A 16,667-nucleotide genomic window follows, 5' to 3' on the forward strand; every position below is an offset into this window, starting at 1 on the left:
CAAGAAAAGCCGAAGCGCTGCGCGGGTGGTGAAACATTTTCAGCTGTGTACGTAGCCACGACATCAAACTATGAACACCAATGCTCCATACGCCAAATGACCAGTAGCACGATGACATCCATGACATGCAAAAAAGTGCAGGGTATCCATCCCATACAATATACGGAGTACCTCGCTGCCAGCTATTGTTGCCGCATTATCAGCGCTCGAGATGCAAGAAAGATTTGAACTTCCCGGACCCTGTGTCGTCGTCTCGTGTGCTGCATTATCGCTCGGGTTCTTGATGTACATCTGTACTCCGTCGTAGCCTCGCCTTCGAGATATTCTGGCTCCGAACCTTGTGGAGGAAGTCGACAATGATGTCGTTCTCTTGCACGCCCAGACCATTGAAGTGCTTCCGCACCACATTGGTCAATTGGTCCTTGGTTTGCCTGCGAAACTCTTTGCGCCGTGCGATTGTCGGCGAGTAGAGGCCAATGCTTCCCGGCTGGGTGAGGACCCATTCGTGGTGGTCGCTGACGAAGGCGGTCGGCGTCTTGAGCCGGTAGGCTCGGCGGTAGGCGTGCAGAACGTCCCTGTCAAAGGCGGGCCATTGCAGCTGTTTGAACGGGGATAATGTCAGTAAATGGATCACGCAGGAGCGAATAGGCGATGGAAAGAACTGAGGGATGCTTACTCCCGGTGTGTTGGCCTCTGGTGCGTTGGCTGTCGAGTCGGCAGTTGCTGTTGCGTTCACAGCGCTCGCGTTTGTCACCTCACGCAAGTTGGAGCCCGCATTGCTCGCAACCCGCCGCATCTTGGTGCCAGCCTGGGCCCCGGTACTGCTTCCATTCTTCTCTTTGGCGGAAGCGTTGTCCGCCTTCGGATCGTCCTGACCGCTCCGAGCGGCTTTTGAGGGGGCCATGTGGAAACCTGGTGGTTGCAAGGAGGCTGGTGTTTCTGCAGGCAAGTAAAAGAAGCCGGTATGTTGTCCGAACGAATAAAATCACATCCTACGGGACAGGATGCGGGAATGTGCTGCGACGATGCGCTGTAGGAGTGTGCATTGGACCATGGAGAGGGACGGGCCTGTGGAAAGAGATTGCAGCCCTGTGTCACAAGCGCAGGATACCCTGAGCTCTGACGACAGAGGGACAGGGTGGGTGGAGTACGAGGGGGGCACGGACCACCGGGTGCCTGGTGGCACAAGAACCAGCTTGCTGGGTCACATTTCCTCAATTGCCCGGCCTGCCGTGAAAGGTTACGCCACCGGGCCGCCATTCGGTAATGTCCCAAGCCAGCTTGATCCGACAACCGGTGTCAGTGATCCATGACTTTCCTAAAGTGATCAGCATGAGTATCTGATGAAAGTGGAAAGCCTAATAAATTCACCATCCTCGAACTGCTGAACTTCGACTGATCTCTCACCGCGCGAAGTGGGGTAGCCCGAGTAAGGATTGCCGGACGGTAGGGGCGGCCCGCAAAGCCTAATCACTTGTATTGAAGTTCAACAAGGGCGTTTGGTCGCATTATCAGGGATAGCATTGCTTTCGGAAGACAACGGATGGAGAGGTCTACGGCCCTGAATTGGTGATCCGGCTCCGATGTTAGCGGGTTTTGAATTTACGAACATCGGAGGCAGAATTGATGACATGCTGCACTTACCACTGGCTCACCATCAGTAATCTGCGCATCTGCAAGGTGCTCGGTTGAGACGTCGCCATGGCGGGGAGCTGCTCAGCAAAGACGGGAGGGCTTGCTGTATGCAGGTGTCCCCTTGGGCCGTCTCAATGATCTCCTATGTTCACTGAGCCCTTTTCTGCAATGGAAGACACCTAGGTACATCAATTCCAGAAATGGGAGGATCATCAGCTTTCCCATGAGAGTTGCCCAATAGTTTAACGGTGCTGCCACTGTTTCAGTTCAGCCTCAGCGGCACAAGTAAGACACTTCAGCAACTCGTTCTAGTTATACCCCTCCTTCTACGTATGTGTGTTCATCGTATACCTGGAGATAGGCGCTCGATCCAAGATGGAATATCTCATTGCGCTCCGGATTCGAGTGAGGGTTCATTACCTTAGCAAGGATTTCTGGTACGGATGAGCATATGTGCACACTAACCACCATGGAACTGAAGACTCAAGTGGTGAGTTCATCTGGTTCAAGTTCCGTTTTGGTCGACCTGCAGCTGAGAGCCTGCCGCTAGAGTCACCGGTGGCCACCGCACATTGAGCCCTAGGGCTTGGCCTGGCAAATCGCTGCGCATCAAGACTGGTCAGGCGCTGTGGATGGGTTTGACATCCCAATATTGAATATTCCACCAAGCATCAGTTCTTGGTCTGGACGCAGAAGGTTGGGGAACGTTCCTCGACACCCCACGCCGCTGACGACAGTTAAATGCTCCGCGACGATCTCATACGAGCATCTCTCCCACACCGGCGTGGTCCAGGCTCGGCCGGCGATCTCAACGAAGGGACCTGGGAGCCGGGCCGAGGTGTCAGTGAATTGAAGCGATGTATGTATTGTTACGGTACATACGGATACACGAGCAGTTTGACATATAGCAACTTCCGGTTTGGGGCCGATGACACGCTGCTTCTCTGACGATTGAGGAATGCAGGCACTTTCCAGCATCAGGCACTCATCAACCCATTCGGACACGATCGGTGGAAAGCTCTCGGTCAAGGCACTGGGCTAACCGTGTTGGATGTTCGGTCTTGCGGGTGACCACTCAAAAACGTACCTCCCCGGGCCGTGGAGCTTTCCCATTTCGGGTGACTCCGAGGAAACACAAGTTTCTCAACTAACGGCAAGACTATTGGTCATTCATCCAGGCGGTTTCAAAGAGAATGCCAACTTCGAGCTAGATAGTTATTAATGGGCAAAATAGCTTGGCTGGCGGAAAGCAATGCGAAGAACTTGAAATGGATCCCTGATGAGGCTTTTGCTTTTATAACAGTACAAACAAGTGGAGATTTGAAGCCTAATATGCGCGCTCCGCCAATCAGGCGAGCCTTCCCCAGTCCCCACATTCTCTTTCAACGAACCAATTCACCCCGACAGGGTTACCCCTGTGTGATTCATCAGCCAAAGGAGCACCCCACGCCGCACTCTTGCCTTGTCGTCGCTCGAGCATTCGAGCATGGAGGACTCGAGAGCCCCCGAAATGGTCAATCGCTACGAGTGTGGCAAGTTGAAGCCAACGCTCAGCAACGAACAAGGTGGTTAGCAACTCATTCCTCGGGGTGCGGAACCGGACCCCAGATGTGAAGAACAGGCGGAGAAAGCGGGGTGACTCCGCCGTCCGGTTGGGCATGAGATGGAAAGGAGAGGCCGTCCTAACTATGTCATCCGCTGGGCAGCACCGAGAGCCGCGTAGCGCCCCAAGAGCCGTCCCCGTACCGTCCGAGAAGATACTTCCTGGTGTTGCCTGTGGGATGGCCACGCACAATTCGGAAAGGTGCCTTCCACAGGCAAGGACACTACAAAACCACATACACTTAGTCATGCTGTCCTTGTGACGTTAGTAGCCTTTGGTTGTCAGCCCCCGCCTGAACCCCGGATGCCCTAGGTACACAGTCCCAGTCGCAGAGGTCAAGACGCGCCACATCCAAGCATGAAGTGGATCATGAAGTGGTGGCGTCTTTCTATTGTTCAAGAGATGAGCAACGACCGTCTGTGGCCAAGTCGCAATTCTGGATCGAAAGGAGAACCTCTGCGTGCGTTAGCAGATCCCGCCTTTGTGGAACAGTTCAGACTCGGGCATCCAGTGTTCTCGGTAACTCTGGATGCGTGCCTGTGCAGGACCTTGGCCGGAAGTCGAGACCCCGCTCCTCCGAGCCGGCTGCAACATGGATGCTCCAGATATCTCCAGCAGCCGGCCACGCTCCCGTAGGCGCGCACCAACCCAGAAGCAAGTCGATATTAGCGAGCATGTGGCCGCATCTTGATGCATCTCACCTGCAGCGAAACACAAAATGGGGGAGCAGGTACGCAGACCACGGAGGAGGCCGCACGGGTTAGGTTGGGCTAACCCACCCGTCCTCCCGGCCCCTGGTCGTGAAGTGGGTGGTCGCCTTTCCTCAATTCGGCTACGGCAGAACAGCCTGTTGCGGCCGTCACCTTTTCCACACGCTTGCAGGGAATAAGACCCCCACACTCCCGTCCTCTCCATCTCTCTTCTCCCGCTCTCCCACAACATCGTTTCCCGACCCCGGGAAGCCAAGGTCGGACAGAGCTACAGCATCGACAAGAGCTGGGGAGACTCAGCAGACGCCAGATCGCGTGAAGACATTCCATCTCTGGTCAAGACGCGCTGCGTACGTACGCACCAACACGTTGTTTTATGACCGGTCACCGCGAACACAGTCGCCAACTCTCCAGGCACAGTATCTATTAATATCATCAGCGTGCAAACCGGTCCCCTGGGTAGCGAAGGTTCCCAAGTGCGTCTCCTTGCCAGGTATGCAGCCGCATTTTCCTTTTCTTCCACGCCTCGGTCCGTGTCGGTCCTGGAGGCCCGGATTCCATTTTCGACCCGGCGTTGTCAAGATATTTTCTACCCACCGTCCGAGTCCCGAAGACACGTTGTCTCCGAGAGTGATGGTGCCTCACGGACTCGACCTGGACAGTGCGCAGATGCCATCTGCGCAGCTTTCTGGAGCTGGGCTGCCGAGCATAACCCCAAACCCGCAGCATCGAAGTGCAGCGACCTGCAGCAAGTTGCACTGAAATGGACGGTAACCAACGGCGTGGCATTGTTGGCTGCCCAACACTTTCGATCCCGCTGCACAGAGTCTTCCTCGCTTCTGTTGGCTCGTTGCTTCGTGGTGCACACGGAGGGACCACCAACCGCTCATGCGAAACAATGGACCGGTGGAGATGATTTTTTATCCCTCGCCCTCCCTTGTTCTTCTGCTCGAGCCCTGTCCATTGTGGTTTTAAGAGCTCCACCCGAGCGCTTGGTCCACCGGGTCTTGCGTGCAGTGTCTTGGCGCATCCCCTCGGCACCCCTTCTCCACGACCGGCCCACCTCGCCGCACCCCGGCCTCTCTGCCCCCGCTCCTCTCGGCTGCCCAGGCCTTTACCAATCCGATCCAATGTGCGCCGGGCTATTAGCGAACCACTTTCCGTTGATTTTCCCGCAACGAGCCGCTGTCATCCAAACTCCTGTTCCTCGCTGATTTTCTGATAGGAACTGCTTAAACTCACCCTTTTCTCACTTGGGCTACCCTGCAGAAAGCGACAACTTCCGTCCAAGTTCTTGGGACGCCGGTCTAGGCAACCTAACCTCGGCTCATTCCATCTCCGATACTACCTGCAGCATGTTCAGCCGCGTGCTCTAGCCATGATACCCTGAGCCCATCCGAAGCTTGGTTCCGGTGAGGTTCAGACCGATTCTGACACGAGTATCCTCTCCGGTGAGGCATAGCTAGTCGTTCCTTCCATCCGTTGCGATTCAGGATACTGTGTCGGCCCCTATCCGGCGTCGCCCAAAGCGCTGCTTCATTTTTGAGATCTGGAACAGAGCCTCCGTCTTGACTGGTCTGCCATCGGTCCGTCCCGATTCGCCAACTTCTGCACCGGAAGATTTCCAGTGCAGGGCTACAGCGTAACCTTAGAAATCTTCCTGCGAGACGGCGGTCACGAGCCGGTGTCACCTTGATCGTGCGACAGCCCTAGACAGTGCCGGTGTTTGCCGATGGGGTAACTGGTCTGAGCATGGCATCGGTTCTCGCTTCTCAACCAAGTGAAATCAAAGCGCCGGTCCCTGCCGCTCGATCCAGACAAACCATGCCGCCACTTCAGGAGACGCCCTCTCCGGACAATGTCAAGCAGGAATCGGAGCCTGAGCGGGGCCGCCCGCGCGGCGGATCTAACGATAAGGACGTAGAAGGCCTTGACCTGGACGATGTTGATGATGGCGAAGGCGGAGGGGATGCGGCGCACTCCTCCAACTCGGAAGGACCCGCCCGGAAGCGGAGGCGGAGCCGCAAGGGACTAGACAAGAAGTTCGAGTGCCCGGAGAAAGGCTGCGGCAAGAGCTACTCTAGGGCGGAGCATCTGTATGTCCCCGCAAGCAACGGCCCGTGCTCGACGATGCTAACATGGTGCAAGCTACCGCCACCAGCTGAACCACAACCCAAAGCAGGTCTACAAGTGCGGGATCGGTGACTGCCAGAGGACATTTGTCCGCCTGGACTTATGTAACCGCCACAAGGATCGCCATACCGCCAAGGGTTCAGCGCTGAATCGTAAGGACTCGATGATGAGCCAGTCATCGCCAGTAACGGACCACAGGCCACCTTTCCCGCCGGCTGGTTCCGCATCTCCGGAACTCAACCGGCCAGGGACCGCATACACCAAGGGTCGGTCGATGTCCATTCAATACCATTCTCCCAAAGATGCAATGGGAAGCCCCTATACGCCGATGACCAACACGCCCCCAGCAACTTACGCGAACGGGGCGCCCAACGGCGTCGACTACATGCATCATGATCCAAACTACACCCACATTGCCCAACGGCCGCCGCATCACTCCCCACCCGGTCCGCGACGGCCATCGGTTCAGACGAATGTCGGCCCGTATGGCGTATTATCTCCCATCTCGGCGCAACCTGGCTACCACAGCCAGCCCACAAACACGCCCCAGTCGGCCCACGCGATGCCGTTTGTCCCGCCTCAGAATTTCCCCCCTTTCAGCCTTCCGCCGTCCGATTTTGCGACGTCATCGGCTGGGACAGTAGCCCGGGATGAGCAGCAAGCCTATGCGCCCTCGACGTCGGCCGAGTACACAGATCAGCAGCCTCAGGCGTCCGGTGAGATGATGCTCCTGGACCAGATGGGCATGCAACAGATGATGCCCGTTTTCGGGAGTGATAGCATCCTTAATAAGTCTCCCTATGTTGCAATCCCTGAAGACTTCGTGGCGTATCTCTTCAACACTCATGGCGAGAACTCACCCATGACTGGGGTTCCGATTCAGGGCTACAAGTGAGTCTCTCGCGACCCGCGAGATGTATGTGCTGTTCTGGCGCTGACCCTACCACAGCTACGCAGACATGTCGACTCAGTATAACATGCCCTACTATAACGATCCCAACCAGATAGGCTATTTCCCGGCGTCAGCCGGGCCACAGCAGGTCATGTCCGTCACCAACCTCCTCGATCAGGGCCTTCCCGAGTCGATCATCTCGGAGGAGAAGAGCGCCGAGATATTCGAGTTCATTAAGGAAAGATTCCACGAGAACGGTCATGCGCCCGTTGAGCGGCAGCGAGACACCATCATCGAGGGCGACCGCAGTGATGATAACCACATCCTCAGCCGCAGGATGATGCAGGAGTACATCAAGTCGTATTGGGACCATTTCAGCGACCAAGTGCCCATCCTTCACAAGCCGACCTTTTCGCCAGACAAGACGCCTAATCTGTTGCTGATAGCCATGATGACGATCGGAGCTGCGTGCCTGGACAAGGCGCATGGGCAGAAGGTCACAAAGGCGGGCGCGCAACTCTCTAACTTCTTGGCGTGGCATCTCAGGTGGGAGATGTTCCAGGACCCTAACTGCAGGCCGCCCGCCAAGCTATGGGTGTTCCAGACGCTGTTACTACTCGAATTATATGAGAAGATGTACTCAACGAGGGAACTCCACGAGCGGGCCCACATCCACCACGCTACCACAATCACACTCATGCGCCGCGGAAGGGCGCTGATTGGAAAATCAGCCCTCGACTCCCCGCCGCACCCCAGGACAGACGACAAGGCAAACGGCTCTAGGCAGTCGTCGACATCTGGTGCCGCTCATACCCCCGAGGAGTGGTGGAACCATTGGGTCACCAACGAGACGACGCGACGGGCTGCGTTTGCAGCGTTCGTCATCGATTCGATCCATGCCACCATGTTCGGCCACTCGACAGTCATGGTTGCCCACGAGATGCGCTTGCCCTTGCCCTGTGATGACAAGCTGTGGAAAGCCACGAGCGGTTCGGAGGTGGCAAGAATCGAATCCAACCTCATGTCGGTGGGAAACAAGCCCATCTCGTTTCTCGAGGGGCTCAAGCGGACCCTTAGCAACCAGGAAGTGCAGACGAACTCCTTCGGGCGCACCATCCTCATGGCTGGTCTTCTCAGCGTGAGCTGGCACATGAACCAGCGCGACCTACAGATCAATTCACTTGGCGGCGGGGTCTCGCAGGCTCTCGGCGGGCGGGATAAGTGGCGAAGCACACTGACGAGAGCTTTTGACTCGTGGAAGAGCGACTTTGACAAGACATTGCTCCGACGCGGCAGTGTGTCGGCGGATCCCTACTACGACCCAAGCAACCGCAACGAGGCCGACGTGGTGTTCGAGAGCCGGATCGTGCTGCACCACCTGGCGCACATGGCAATGCACGTGGATATCGTCGACTGCCAGATCTTTGCGAGGGCGAAGAGACTGCTCGGCCGGGCTATCGGCCCTCAGGACCTCAACAGTGCGCAGCGGCGGATGAAGGACATCTGGGCGCCGTCAGCAAAAGCCCGCGATGCGACGTACTACGCGCTCAAGTTCCTCCAGTCGGTCATGCTCCCGGACACGGTGCAAACACCAGGATCGAACGGCGGATACGGGCGACACGAGGAACTGTATTCGGCGCGGGACGATGTGCTGCTTAATAGGCCGTGGGTGCTCTACTTTGCGGCGCTCGTGGTCTGGTGCTACGGGTTCGCGCTCGAAGGGCCCAGCCCGACGATCCCGATGCCGACGATGCAGCAGGACAAGGTGCGACTGATGCGCGAATACCTCATCAAGTACGGCAACGTGTCGTCGCCCGAGGAGCTCAAGTCGATGAAGGGCATCAGCCACAACACGCCGCTGCTGATGATGCTCAAGGACACGTTTGGGGACTCACGGTGGGAGCTGCTGCACGAGGGAGCCACGCTGATGAATAACTGCATTCTTCTGAATGCGGGGCAGAACGTGGTGTAGGTGTATACTCCGGGGTGCTGATGACGGGAGTTGACCGCCCGGTTCGCTACCTGATATTGCTGTATACTTGATAACGGGGGGCGGGAGGTCATCTGCTTTTCGCGAGCATGTGGTGGGAAAGGTTGGCGGATTCACAACAAAAAAAGAGATTTATACCCGGGAAGGCGAAGCATGATTTCAGCGAAGACAACATTTCGGCGGTGGCATTATTCTTCCTAGTAGCTGGACGTTGTTGCTTGACAACAACCCCCTTTTCTGCTTCTTTTGGTGATCTTATCTTGGCTATACCCCTTTTCGCTACAAATTTCAAGTACAATACATGAATGATACCTGTTTGGATCGCTTCAGAGGGAATATAAGGAGGGGCTGTGTGAAATCAATCATGATCGATGCTAAGCATGTGCGTATGGGTACTACCGTTTTACCACAGCCTCACTACCTACCTTATGTGGCGAGACTTTGAGAGCAAGCATACGCGCTCGGTCATGATGTCTACCGAGCCTGTGACCCGACACAAGATAGGATAAATATACAAAAAGCTCACCACCAAGCTCCCCTTCGCATTTCAGCTTCAAAACACAGCAGTGAGACAGAGGATTCCCGCGGTGGGGGTTACACCTGGAGTCTGGAGATTGTCCACGGATGTTGATGACATGCTGCCTACACTCTACCCTTCTTATGGCGCCTGGGACGCATTCCCGGACCTTGAGTGAGATATGACCTGGTAGCTACGTCGGTCGGATGGTGACCAAGATCTATAATCCAGCTCCGATGGGGATTGTATGTGAGTAATACAGCTTAGACCGCTTAGTCTCGGTTCACGGACTTCGATTATCGTAAGCATACTTCTGGCTAGAGTGAATACGGTGAGTAAAGTTACGCCGTATAAGAGGTAGTATGACTTTCTCTGTAGGCCTTCAAGATATCCGTACCTACGTCTACGGAAGAAATACTGGTTAAGTACCTTATTCGTATGTACCATAGCGCGCCACCCGGTTCGGAGAAAACGGTTGCAGGTACGATTTCGTAGTGTGAAAACTGTCTCAGACGAAAATAAGATGGCGTTCATTTTGGCAAACGGCAATTGCTAATGCAGGCCTGTTTTAAAGGCTTATGACCATTTTCATAAGGACCCCACTTTCTTCCTGGAATCTGTTTTCTCGGGAAGGCTGTTTTTGAGTCGGAAAATACTAGGGTAAAACGTTACCCCCACCTACCTCTCCGTTTTCTCAGACCGTTCTGAGGAAACGGAGGTAGGTAGGTAATCTACGGTTCTACGATTCTACGGTTCCAGGGTTCTATAGGTTTATAAATCTATAGGTTTATAAGTCTATATAAAAGAATAGCTAGGCACGGGTTCGGACACGGAGCTACGAGGTTACAAGTCTACGCGGTTACCATTATACTACGGCACGGCAATCACATTCATTTAAGAGTGCCGGGTAGGCGTCGTGGCTATATAGGAAGGAAGGCACGGTACAGTCCCCTAGGTAACCATGGCACCTTCCTCTAACTATAGCACCCGGAGTACCTGAGCCAAAACAGAGTTACGGCTCTAAAATGGATTAGGGCTCGAAAACAGACTTACGGCTCCAAAATACATTGGGACTCGGAGACAGAACCCTTAGTATATGACAGTCTTCTGGGCAGACACCGTTATCATAGCAAGTGTGTTATATAGAGCTGAACTTGATGTATAGCTAAATCAATGCTGAGGACAGGTTGCAGGTCGGAAAACGCTTCCTTACGGAGGTGCCTGTTCCACCAGGTTAGAATCATACCTGCAATCGTTTTCTAGAAGCGGGTGGCGCGCTATGGTAATTCCGTTGTCGTTACTCGTGGGTCCGTGCGGACCTTGCTCTGAGGTCGTAGAATTAAGGTGCCCAGCCAAGACCACTAACCAAGAACGGCAATAACCACCATTGCCCGGATGTTCACAACTGCATCCTGCACTGTGTCGGAGACTACACAACGGCGTCCGCAATCTCCGGAATTCTCAACCCTGCTTGCCATATCAACTTGTCAACCCTGGATCGACTTGCAACTCAAATTCACCAGCTCGGCATAGCAAGTAGGTCAAGTCTTTTCGCAAGCATGGCAGCCTTGACACACCTCCCACCGGAGATTCTGCACGCCATCCTCGGCTACGTCGATCCTGAAGACCTGGCCAGGATATCAGTGACGTGCCGATGCCTGAACAACTTCATCAAAGGCAACAATGCGCTCTGCCGGGCGGTATACATGCGAGTCATGGTACAGTTATTTCAAAGCTCGATGCTCAATGAGTCCTTCGACAGGTAGCTGACGTTCTCCAGGATGAACCCCCAACCAGAGACCTTGACTTTGAGCAGGAGCTCCACGATATGGTCATGCTCAAGAAACTCTGCTCTCCCAGAGATAGCACAGATGACAGTGACTTACGAAAACATCTCCCTTTTGTCTACCGCACAGTCACCCGTCTGCTCAACCACGCCACCAGGGTGGCCCCACCTCCTACTACTAGCATCCCCAAGATCAAGGCAAGCGCCGCCGCCAGTTCTACCTCCGGCTCCGGCTCCAGCGCAAGCCAACCCACCACCAGTACCATGCTGCGGCAATCCCGCGCGCAGACCTTCCCTGTCTCCCGCAACATGGCCTTCCTCACAAGGGCCTTCGACCAGCCGCGCGCCCGCGCCAACTTCCTCTCGCGCTCCTACCTCTACGAGCTCGGCCGCGGGCTGATGATAGACGGCTGCGAAGCGCCATCGCCCGCCAACCATCACCACCATCACCACCACCGCCGCCACGGGTCCCAATCCTCCTCCCATGACGTCGACGATGATAACGACGACGACGAAGACGAGGCCGTGGCCCTTGAGCACGCGTCTATACCGCCACCGCCTATGCTCCCGCCGCTCCCGAGGCGTCGCACCCGCTCCGAGACTGGGAAGCGGGTGCCGAAGCCGCGGCGGGCCAGTGAGTCGGAGACGTACCAGATGAGTGCCAAGCTGCACTGTCTCTACGGGTGGGGACTAGGGCTTGACGACGGGGTGACGCCCGGCGCGACGGACGCGGAGGCCAGGAAGCGGGCGGTGCGGCGTGCGCGGCAGGGCGGCGGGGCGTACTCGCTTGCGTGTTCCAAGGTGTACGACCTGCGGGAGTACACCCTCAGCTCGAAGTGGGGGCCGTTTATGGAAGTTGTTGGGACGGTTGATGCCGACGGTCGTCCCGGTGGGCTGCGGGTCGATTGGGAGAAGGTGGAGGCCATCCTGCTCGTGCTCGGGACGAATATTCGGTCCAAGGGGCTGGAGCGGTTCCCCATCTTTTGGCATCTGTGGGGAAGGCCGTTCGCGGGCGTCTGGGGTAAGAGTTACATTCCCTGGTCGAGGGATAAGGAACAGAGCAAGGAGAAGGAGATGAGGGAGCTGGATCGGCAAGATCCGTTCGGTATCAATGGGAGCTGGTTGAGGGTCGTTTCTTTCCTTGGTGAGTTCGTTGTAACCTAAAAAGGGGCCCACGATATAAGAGGCGCTGATACGACAGGGACAGACTACAGCGACTTCTTCAGCTTCAACTTCCCCATCGTCGACCGGGCGCCCAACAATCTCCCCCGCGCGCCCCTCGATGCCAGCCAGGCGACCAGGCTGATCCTGATGCGCATCCGCGTCACCAAGATCGAGCCCGCCGGCGCCCTCGACCACCCGGACTACCCAGTGGTGCACTTCGATGGCTTCTCGCGCTCGCTGGACGGGTCGTGGGACGAGAACGCCGATTCAGACCTCCGCGGGACCGTGCGCATGACGCCCGAGGGCGAGGTCCGGTGGACGTCGGTCTCCATCTTCGATGGCGAGGAGCGGTGGAAGAGCGAGGGTGTCCAGCTTGGCGGGATCAGGTCGGCTAGGGGCGTTGTGGGGAACTGGTTTGACAAGTATGTCATGCTCTACCCAATAAGAGGGTGTTTGTCTCCCGCTAACTTTTCACGTGTCACCAGGGACTATAACCCGCAGGGACCATGCGGGCCGACGGCCTACTGGAAGATCTCGGACCGCGAGTTCTCGAGCGACGACAGTCCGCAGGTGCTGCTGGAGGACCTTTTCCCGCTGAGTAGGTTATTTTCTGGCTTGCTTTCTTGTCTGTGGACGTTTGCGCGCGATGCTGACGCTTTGGTGGCGTGTAGTAGCCGATGATAAGGACGGTTATTCAGATGACGACTATGACGAATCTGCAGAACAGGAAGGTCTGTATGGCCCGGACGCTTTGGGGGACTGGGCCGATGAATACGAACTGGAAGATGAATTCGGTGACGACTTGTTTTACATTGATGAGGAGGACATGCTAAATGCGGTTGATGAGGAGGATGCAGAGGATTATTTAGATGAGGACGAGGAGGATGATGATGATGATGATGACAGCAACCACATAGTCTAGTCGATATGCGGCCCGGAGGAGAAGCAACAAACAGGGGAGGGAAGTGCAGGCACCTTACTTACTCCTCTCTCCCTCTAGCATGGTAGATTGCTGAATATCGATTTCTGCTTAATCGTGTCTGCTACTAGTATCGCTCAGGTGATACCGCACCCAGCCGCTACTATAAACCGTTGTTTAGAATCTCAGGGGCATGTAATACCGCACGACTTACATGGCGACAACCCAGCAAACCCAACTAAAAATCAACCAGCCATCAGATCCCATCCATCTATCGTCTATGGGTACGGTACCTATATACACGCCTTGGGAGACCTTCAGTCCTGCAACCCCTGCAACATCACGCCGCCCCTCCCCATCCTCCCACCCAACTTTCATGCAATATCAAACCTTGCTAGCAGCAGCAGGATCGGTATTGACCTTGCCGTGCTCACAGGTCGCCAGCACCACACCGTCAGTCGCCCGCCGCATCACGCCGCGGAGTGCGCACAACCGCTGGCCTATCTGCACGATCTCGCTGTTGGGACCACAAGGGACAGAGTGTCGTGTCGAATGTCAGTTTGTTTTCTTATTTCTCTTTCTCTTTCTCTTTCTCTCAAACAACCAGAAATTTCCAGTTGGTTGTTCGTCGTGTTATGTAAGGTAATAAGGTATGTAATGTGTGTGTGTGTGTGTATGTGTTGGTGGGAGGGGAAGGGGGGAGTACATACCATTCGATCAACACAGTCGTGCCCACCGGCGCTGGGCGCAGATAGGTCGTGTTCAGCGTCCGGCTGACGCCCAGATAGGACCAGTAGCCTGGGCGGGAGACTAGGGCTAGCGGGGTCGAGGTGCAGAAGTCGAAAAGGGAAGCTGTGCAGCCGCCGTCTGGAACAAGATGAACAGAATGGCACCGGGTGTTAATGAGTTGCCCCCTTTCTGTTTTATTAGGTAGGGGGTGGGATGGGGAGGAAGTATGTATGTACATACGGAGGCTGTTCAGGCGGTTGCAGTGCTGCGGCTGTACCGTGAAGCTGAAGGTTACTGAGGGCCGGGCGGGATCGGACGAGACGGTGTGCAGGGCCAGGAAGGGGAAGAGCCGCTGTGTCCATTCGGGTTCCTGTTGTAGAGAAGGAAACGGCTATTGTCAGTTATCCATGGATCGGGTCAGGTAAGACACTGATGGGGTGTACTTGACTTGAAGTACACAAAACTGTAAAATTGACCTGCATTCTCTTTGGAGACGGGACGGGCGGCATCCTCGGCGAACTGGCTGATCAGCTTCCGGACACGTTCCTCGCCGGTGAGTTGGAGGAAGGCGGCCGCCTGTTTCTGCGGTTTTGTCTGTCGTTGAGACATCGCTGAGTTTGGAAGTTAGGTGAAGAACCTAAGGGGGGTTTAGACGTCACGTATAATAAACGTTGGGTCGGGTCTCGGTTCTTATATGCCCGCATAAATCCAGGTAGTTGCTGTGTTACCATTCAATGCACTGGCTCATAACGTTATGGCATCTTAAGCAATTCTTCACTTACGTGAAGTGTAACACCAGATAACGCCGTTTCAACCCGTCTCACAATGTCATTCAACAACATGCAGCCTCTCTGAAGTTCTGAACTGAATACTTCTGTTTATGGAAGCCCCTGGCTTATAAGGGTTGCCGCTGTGGAGCTGTCACCCCGCGTGCTCCATCTCGCCCCTATCAATCTGAATTCCGGGGTGATGGATGTGCCTCGGCATCGGTAACTACCCCTGCTCTTTCGCTTATCGATTGGGCAACGACCTAAGGTACCTTAGCTGACCGCAACTGGGCCCAGCGCATCATCGATCACATTCATCAATCTTCAGCTGCTTCTTTCCTCAACCTCCTACCAAACATTCCATATTGAAACTTGACGTCGTGAAATACCAATGCCACCATAAATAAATACATCACAGAAAACCCGGGACACGCCCACCATGGAATTCATGCTCGCCTCGCGGCACACCTTCGACGAGGGCAAGCCGTCGCTCTTCGAGCTGCTCTCGGAACAGCATCTCTCGTCTCTGCTCCCGCCGACGCTGCGCTACCTGCTGACGGTGCTCACGCACCGGTACCCGCGGCACCTGCTGCGCGTGCTCAACTCGTTCGACGAGCTGTACGCGCTGCTCGCCCTCGTCGTCGAGCGCCACTACCTGCGCACCCGCGGTGGCTCCTTCACCGAGCACTTCTACGGCCTCAAGCGCGAGAAGTCCCTCGCCGCCGAGATCCCGCGCGCGTCGGCCGCCGCGCCCGGCGCCGTGCGCGACGCGCTCCGGCTAAGTTCGGGGGATGTGTGGCGCAACCTGGCCGTCGTGGTCGGCGTGCCGTATCTCAAGAGGAAGCTTGATGAGGCGTACGAGGTGGATGCGCCGCGGGCGATGCTGGGCGCCGCGTACAACCGCGCGCCGGGCGCCGGGGCCACGTGGCGGGAGAGGTTCGTGTATTGGGCGCGATGGTTCCTGCGGAACGTCTACCCCAGCGTCAACGCCGCGTATTACTTTGCGCTGCTGGCGTTTAATCTGGCGTATCTGTTCGACAACTCCAAGTACCACAACCCGTTCCTGTGGCTGATCGGGACGCGGGTCAGGAGGATGAACGGCGCGGATTACCGGGCGATCGAGGCGCTGGAGGAGAAGGTGGCGAAGCGTGGCGCGAGCAGGACGCTCGGGGCGCGGTTGCTGGCAGGGTTGTCGCTGGTCCTGCCGACGAGCATATTCGCGCTCAAGTTCCTGGAGTGGTGGTATGCGTCGGACTTCGCGAAGCAGCTGTCGAGGAAGGCGGCAGAGAGTTTGGACCTGCCGCCGCCCGTAGTGACGGGGCTGCCGGACGGGCCGAAGAAGGCCCAGGAGAAGGAGAAGGGCGCGCTTGAAGGGGAGGAGGTGGAGCTGAGCGAAGAGGAGAAGGAGAGGCGGGCAGTGGAGAAGGCGCCGATTGCCGCGTCGTCTCTTTTACCCATCTATACGGTCCCCGCTCCAGAAGACTCGGAACAATGCCCTATATGCGAAGGCGAGATCACCACGGCGACCGCATGTCAAACGGGAGTCGTCTACTGCTACACCTGCATCCACAAGTGGCTTACTGGAACACACCCGAGGCAAGAGAAGTTCATGGCTACGAGGACGGGGAAGTGGGAAAGCGGCGAGGGCAGATGCGCCGTCACCGGGGGGCGTGTCTTAGGCGGGACCGAGGGGCTAAGACGGATCATGGTCTGAGGTCCTTGTGCTTGGGTTGTATTGTATTGTACAAAGTAGCAAGCGTTGAGGAACATGGGTCTTGCTTGCATCACCATGGCGTTATGGGAAATTGGGTCTACGGGACCG

General features: G+C 56.2%; 5 protein-coding genes across 5 annotated transcripts; 3 read left to right on the forward strand and 2 right to left on the reverse strand.

The window, feature by feature from the left end:
* Nucleotides 1-127: 127 nt before the first annotated feature.
* Nucleotides 128-1,329, reverse strand: B0T15DRAFT_146050 (uncharacterized protein). Its single transcript, XM_062861936.1, has one exon. It carries the CDS (start codon nucleotides 902-904, stop codon nucleotides 266-268), a length of 639 nt encoding a protein of 212 aa, XP_062722370.1. The 5' UTR covers nucleotides 905-1,329; the 3' UTR covers nucleotides 128-265.
* A 4,443-nt stretch (nucleotides 1,330-5,772) lies between these two features.
* Nucleotides 5,773-8,945, forward strand: B0T15DRAFT_509951 (fungal-specific transcription factor domain-containing protein; the record flags this gene model as incomplete). The annotated part of the gene is made up of 3 exons (XM_062867833.1): nucleotides 5,773-6,044; nucleotides 6,097-6,972; nucleotides 7,031-8,945. The coding sequence occupies 3 exons, from the start codon at nucleotides 5,773-5,775 to the stop codon at nucleotides 8,943-8,945; spliced, it is 3,063 nt and encodes a 1,020-aa protein (XP_062722371.1).
* A 1,932-nt stretch (nucleotides 8,946-10,877) lies between these two features.
* On the forward strand, nucleotides 10,878-13,455 carry B0T15DRAFT_412957 (uncharacterized protein). The gene is made up of 5 exons (XM_062865414.1): nucleotides 10,878-11,198; nucleotides 11,261-12,410; nucleotides 12,474-12,852; nucleotides 12,916-13,028; nucleotides 13,102-13,455. Exons 1-5 carry the CDS (start codon nucleotides 11,040-11,042, stop codon nucleotides 13,350-13,352), a joined length of 2,052 nt encoding a protein of 683 aa, XP_062722372.1. The 5' UTR covers nucleotides 10,878-11,039; the 3' UTR covers nucleotides 13,353-13,455.
* B0T15DRAFT_527670 (HotDog domain-containing protein) lies at nucleotides 13,456-15,062 on the reverse strand. The gene is made up of 5 exons (XM_062868989.1): nucleotides 14,861-15,062; nucleotides 14,559-14,797; nucleotides 14,319-14,448; nucleotides 14,060-14,216; nucleotides 13,456-13,866 (listed from the first exon to the last, which is right to left on the reverse strand). The coding sequence occupies exons 2-5, from the start codon at nucleotides 14,685-14,687 to the stop codon at nucleotides 13,734-13,736; spliced, it is 549 nt and encodes a 182-aa protein (XP_062722373.1). The 5' UTR covers nucleotides 14,688-14,797; nucleotides 14,861-15,062; the 3' UTR covers nucleotides 13,456-13,733.
* Nucleotides 15,063-15,150: 88 nt separating this feature from the next.
* B0T15DRAFT_573552 (Pex12 amino terminal region-domain-containing protein) lies at nucleotides 15,151-16,559 on the forward strand (the record flags this gene model as incomplete). The annotated part of the gene is made up of 1 exon (XM_062870930.1): nucleotides 15,151-16,559. Exon 1 carries the CDS (start codon nucleotides 15,285-15,287, stop codon nucleotides 16,557-16,559), a length of 1,275 nt encoding a protein of 424 aa, XP_062722374.1. The 5' UTR covers nucleotides 15,151-15,284.
* Between the last annotated feature and the right edge of the window lie 108 nt (nucleotides 16,560-16,667).

This window comes from Chaetomium strumarium, assembly GCF_033439665.1.
Source record: "Chaetomium strumarium strain CBS 333.67 chromosome Unknown B0T15scaffold_3, whole genome shotgun sequence".
Lineage (NCBI taxonomy): Eukaryota > Fungi > Ascomycota > Sordariomycetes > Sordariales > Chaetomiaceae > Chaetomium > Chaetomium strumarium.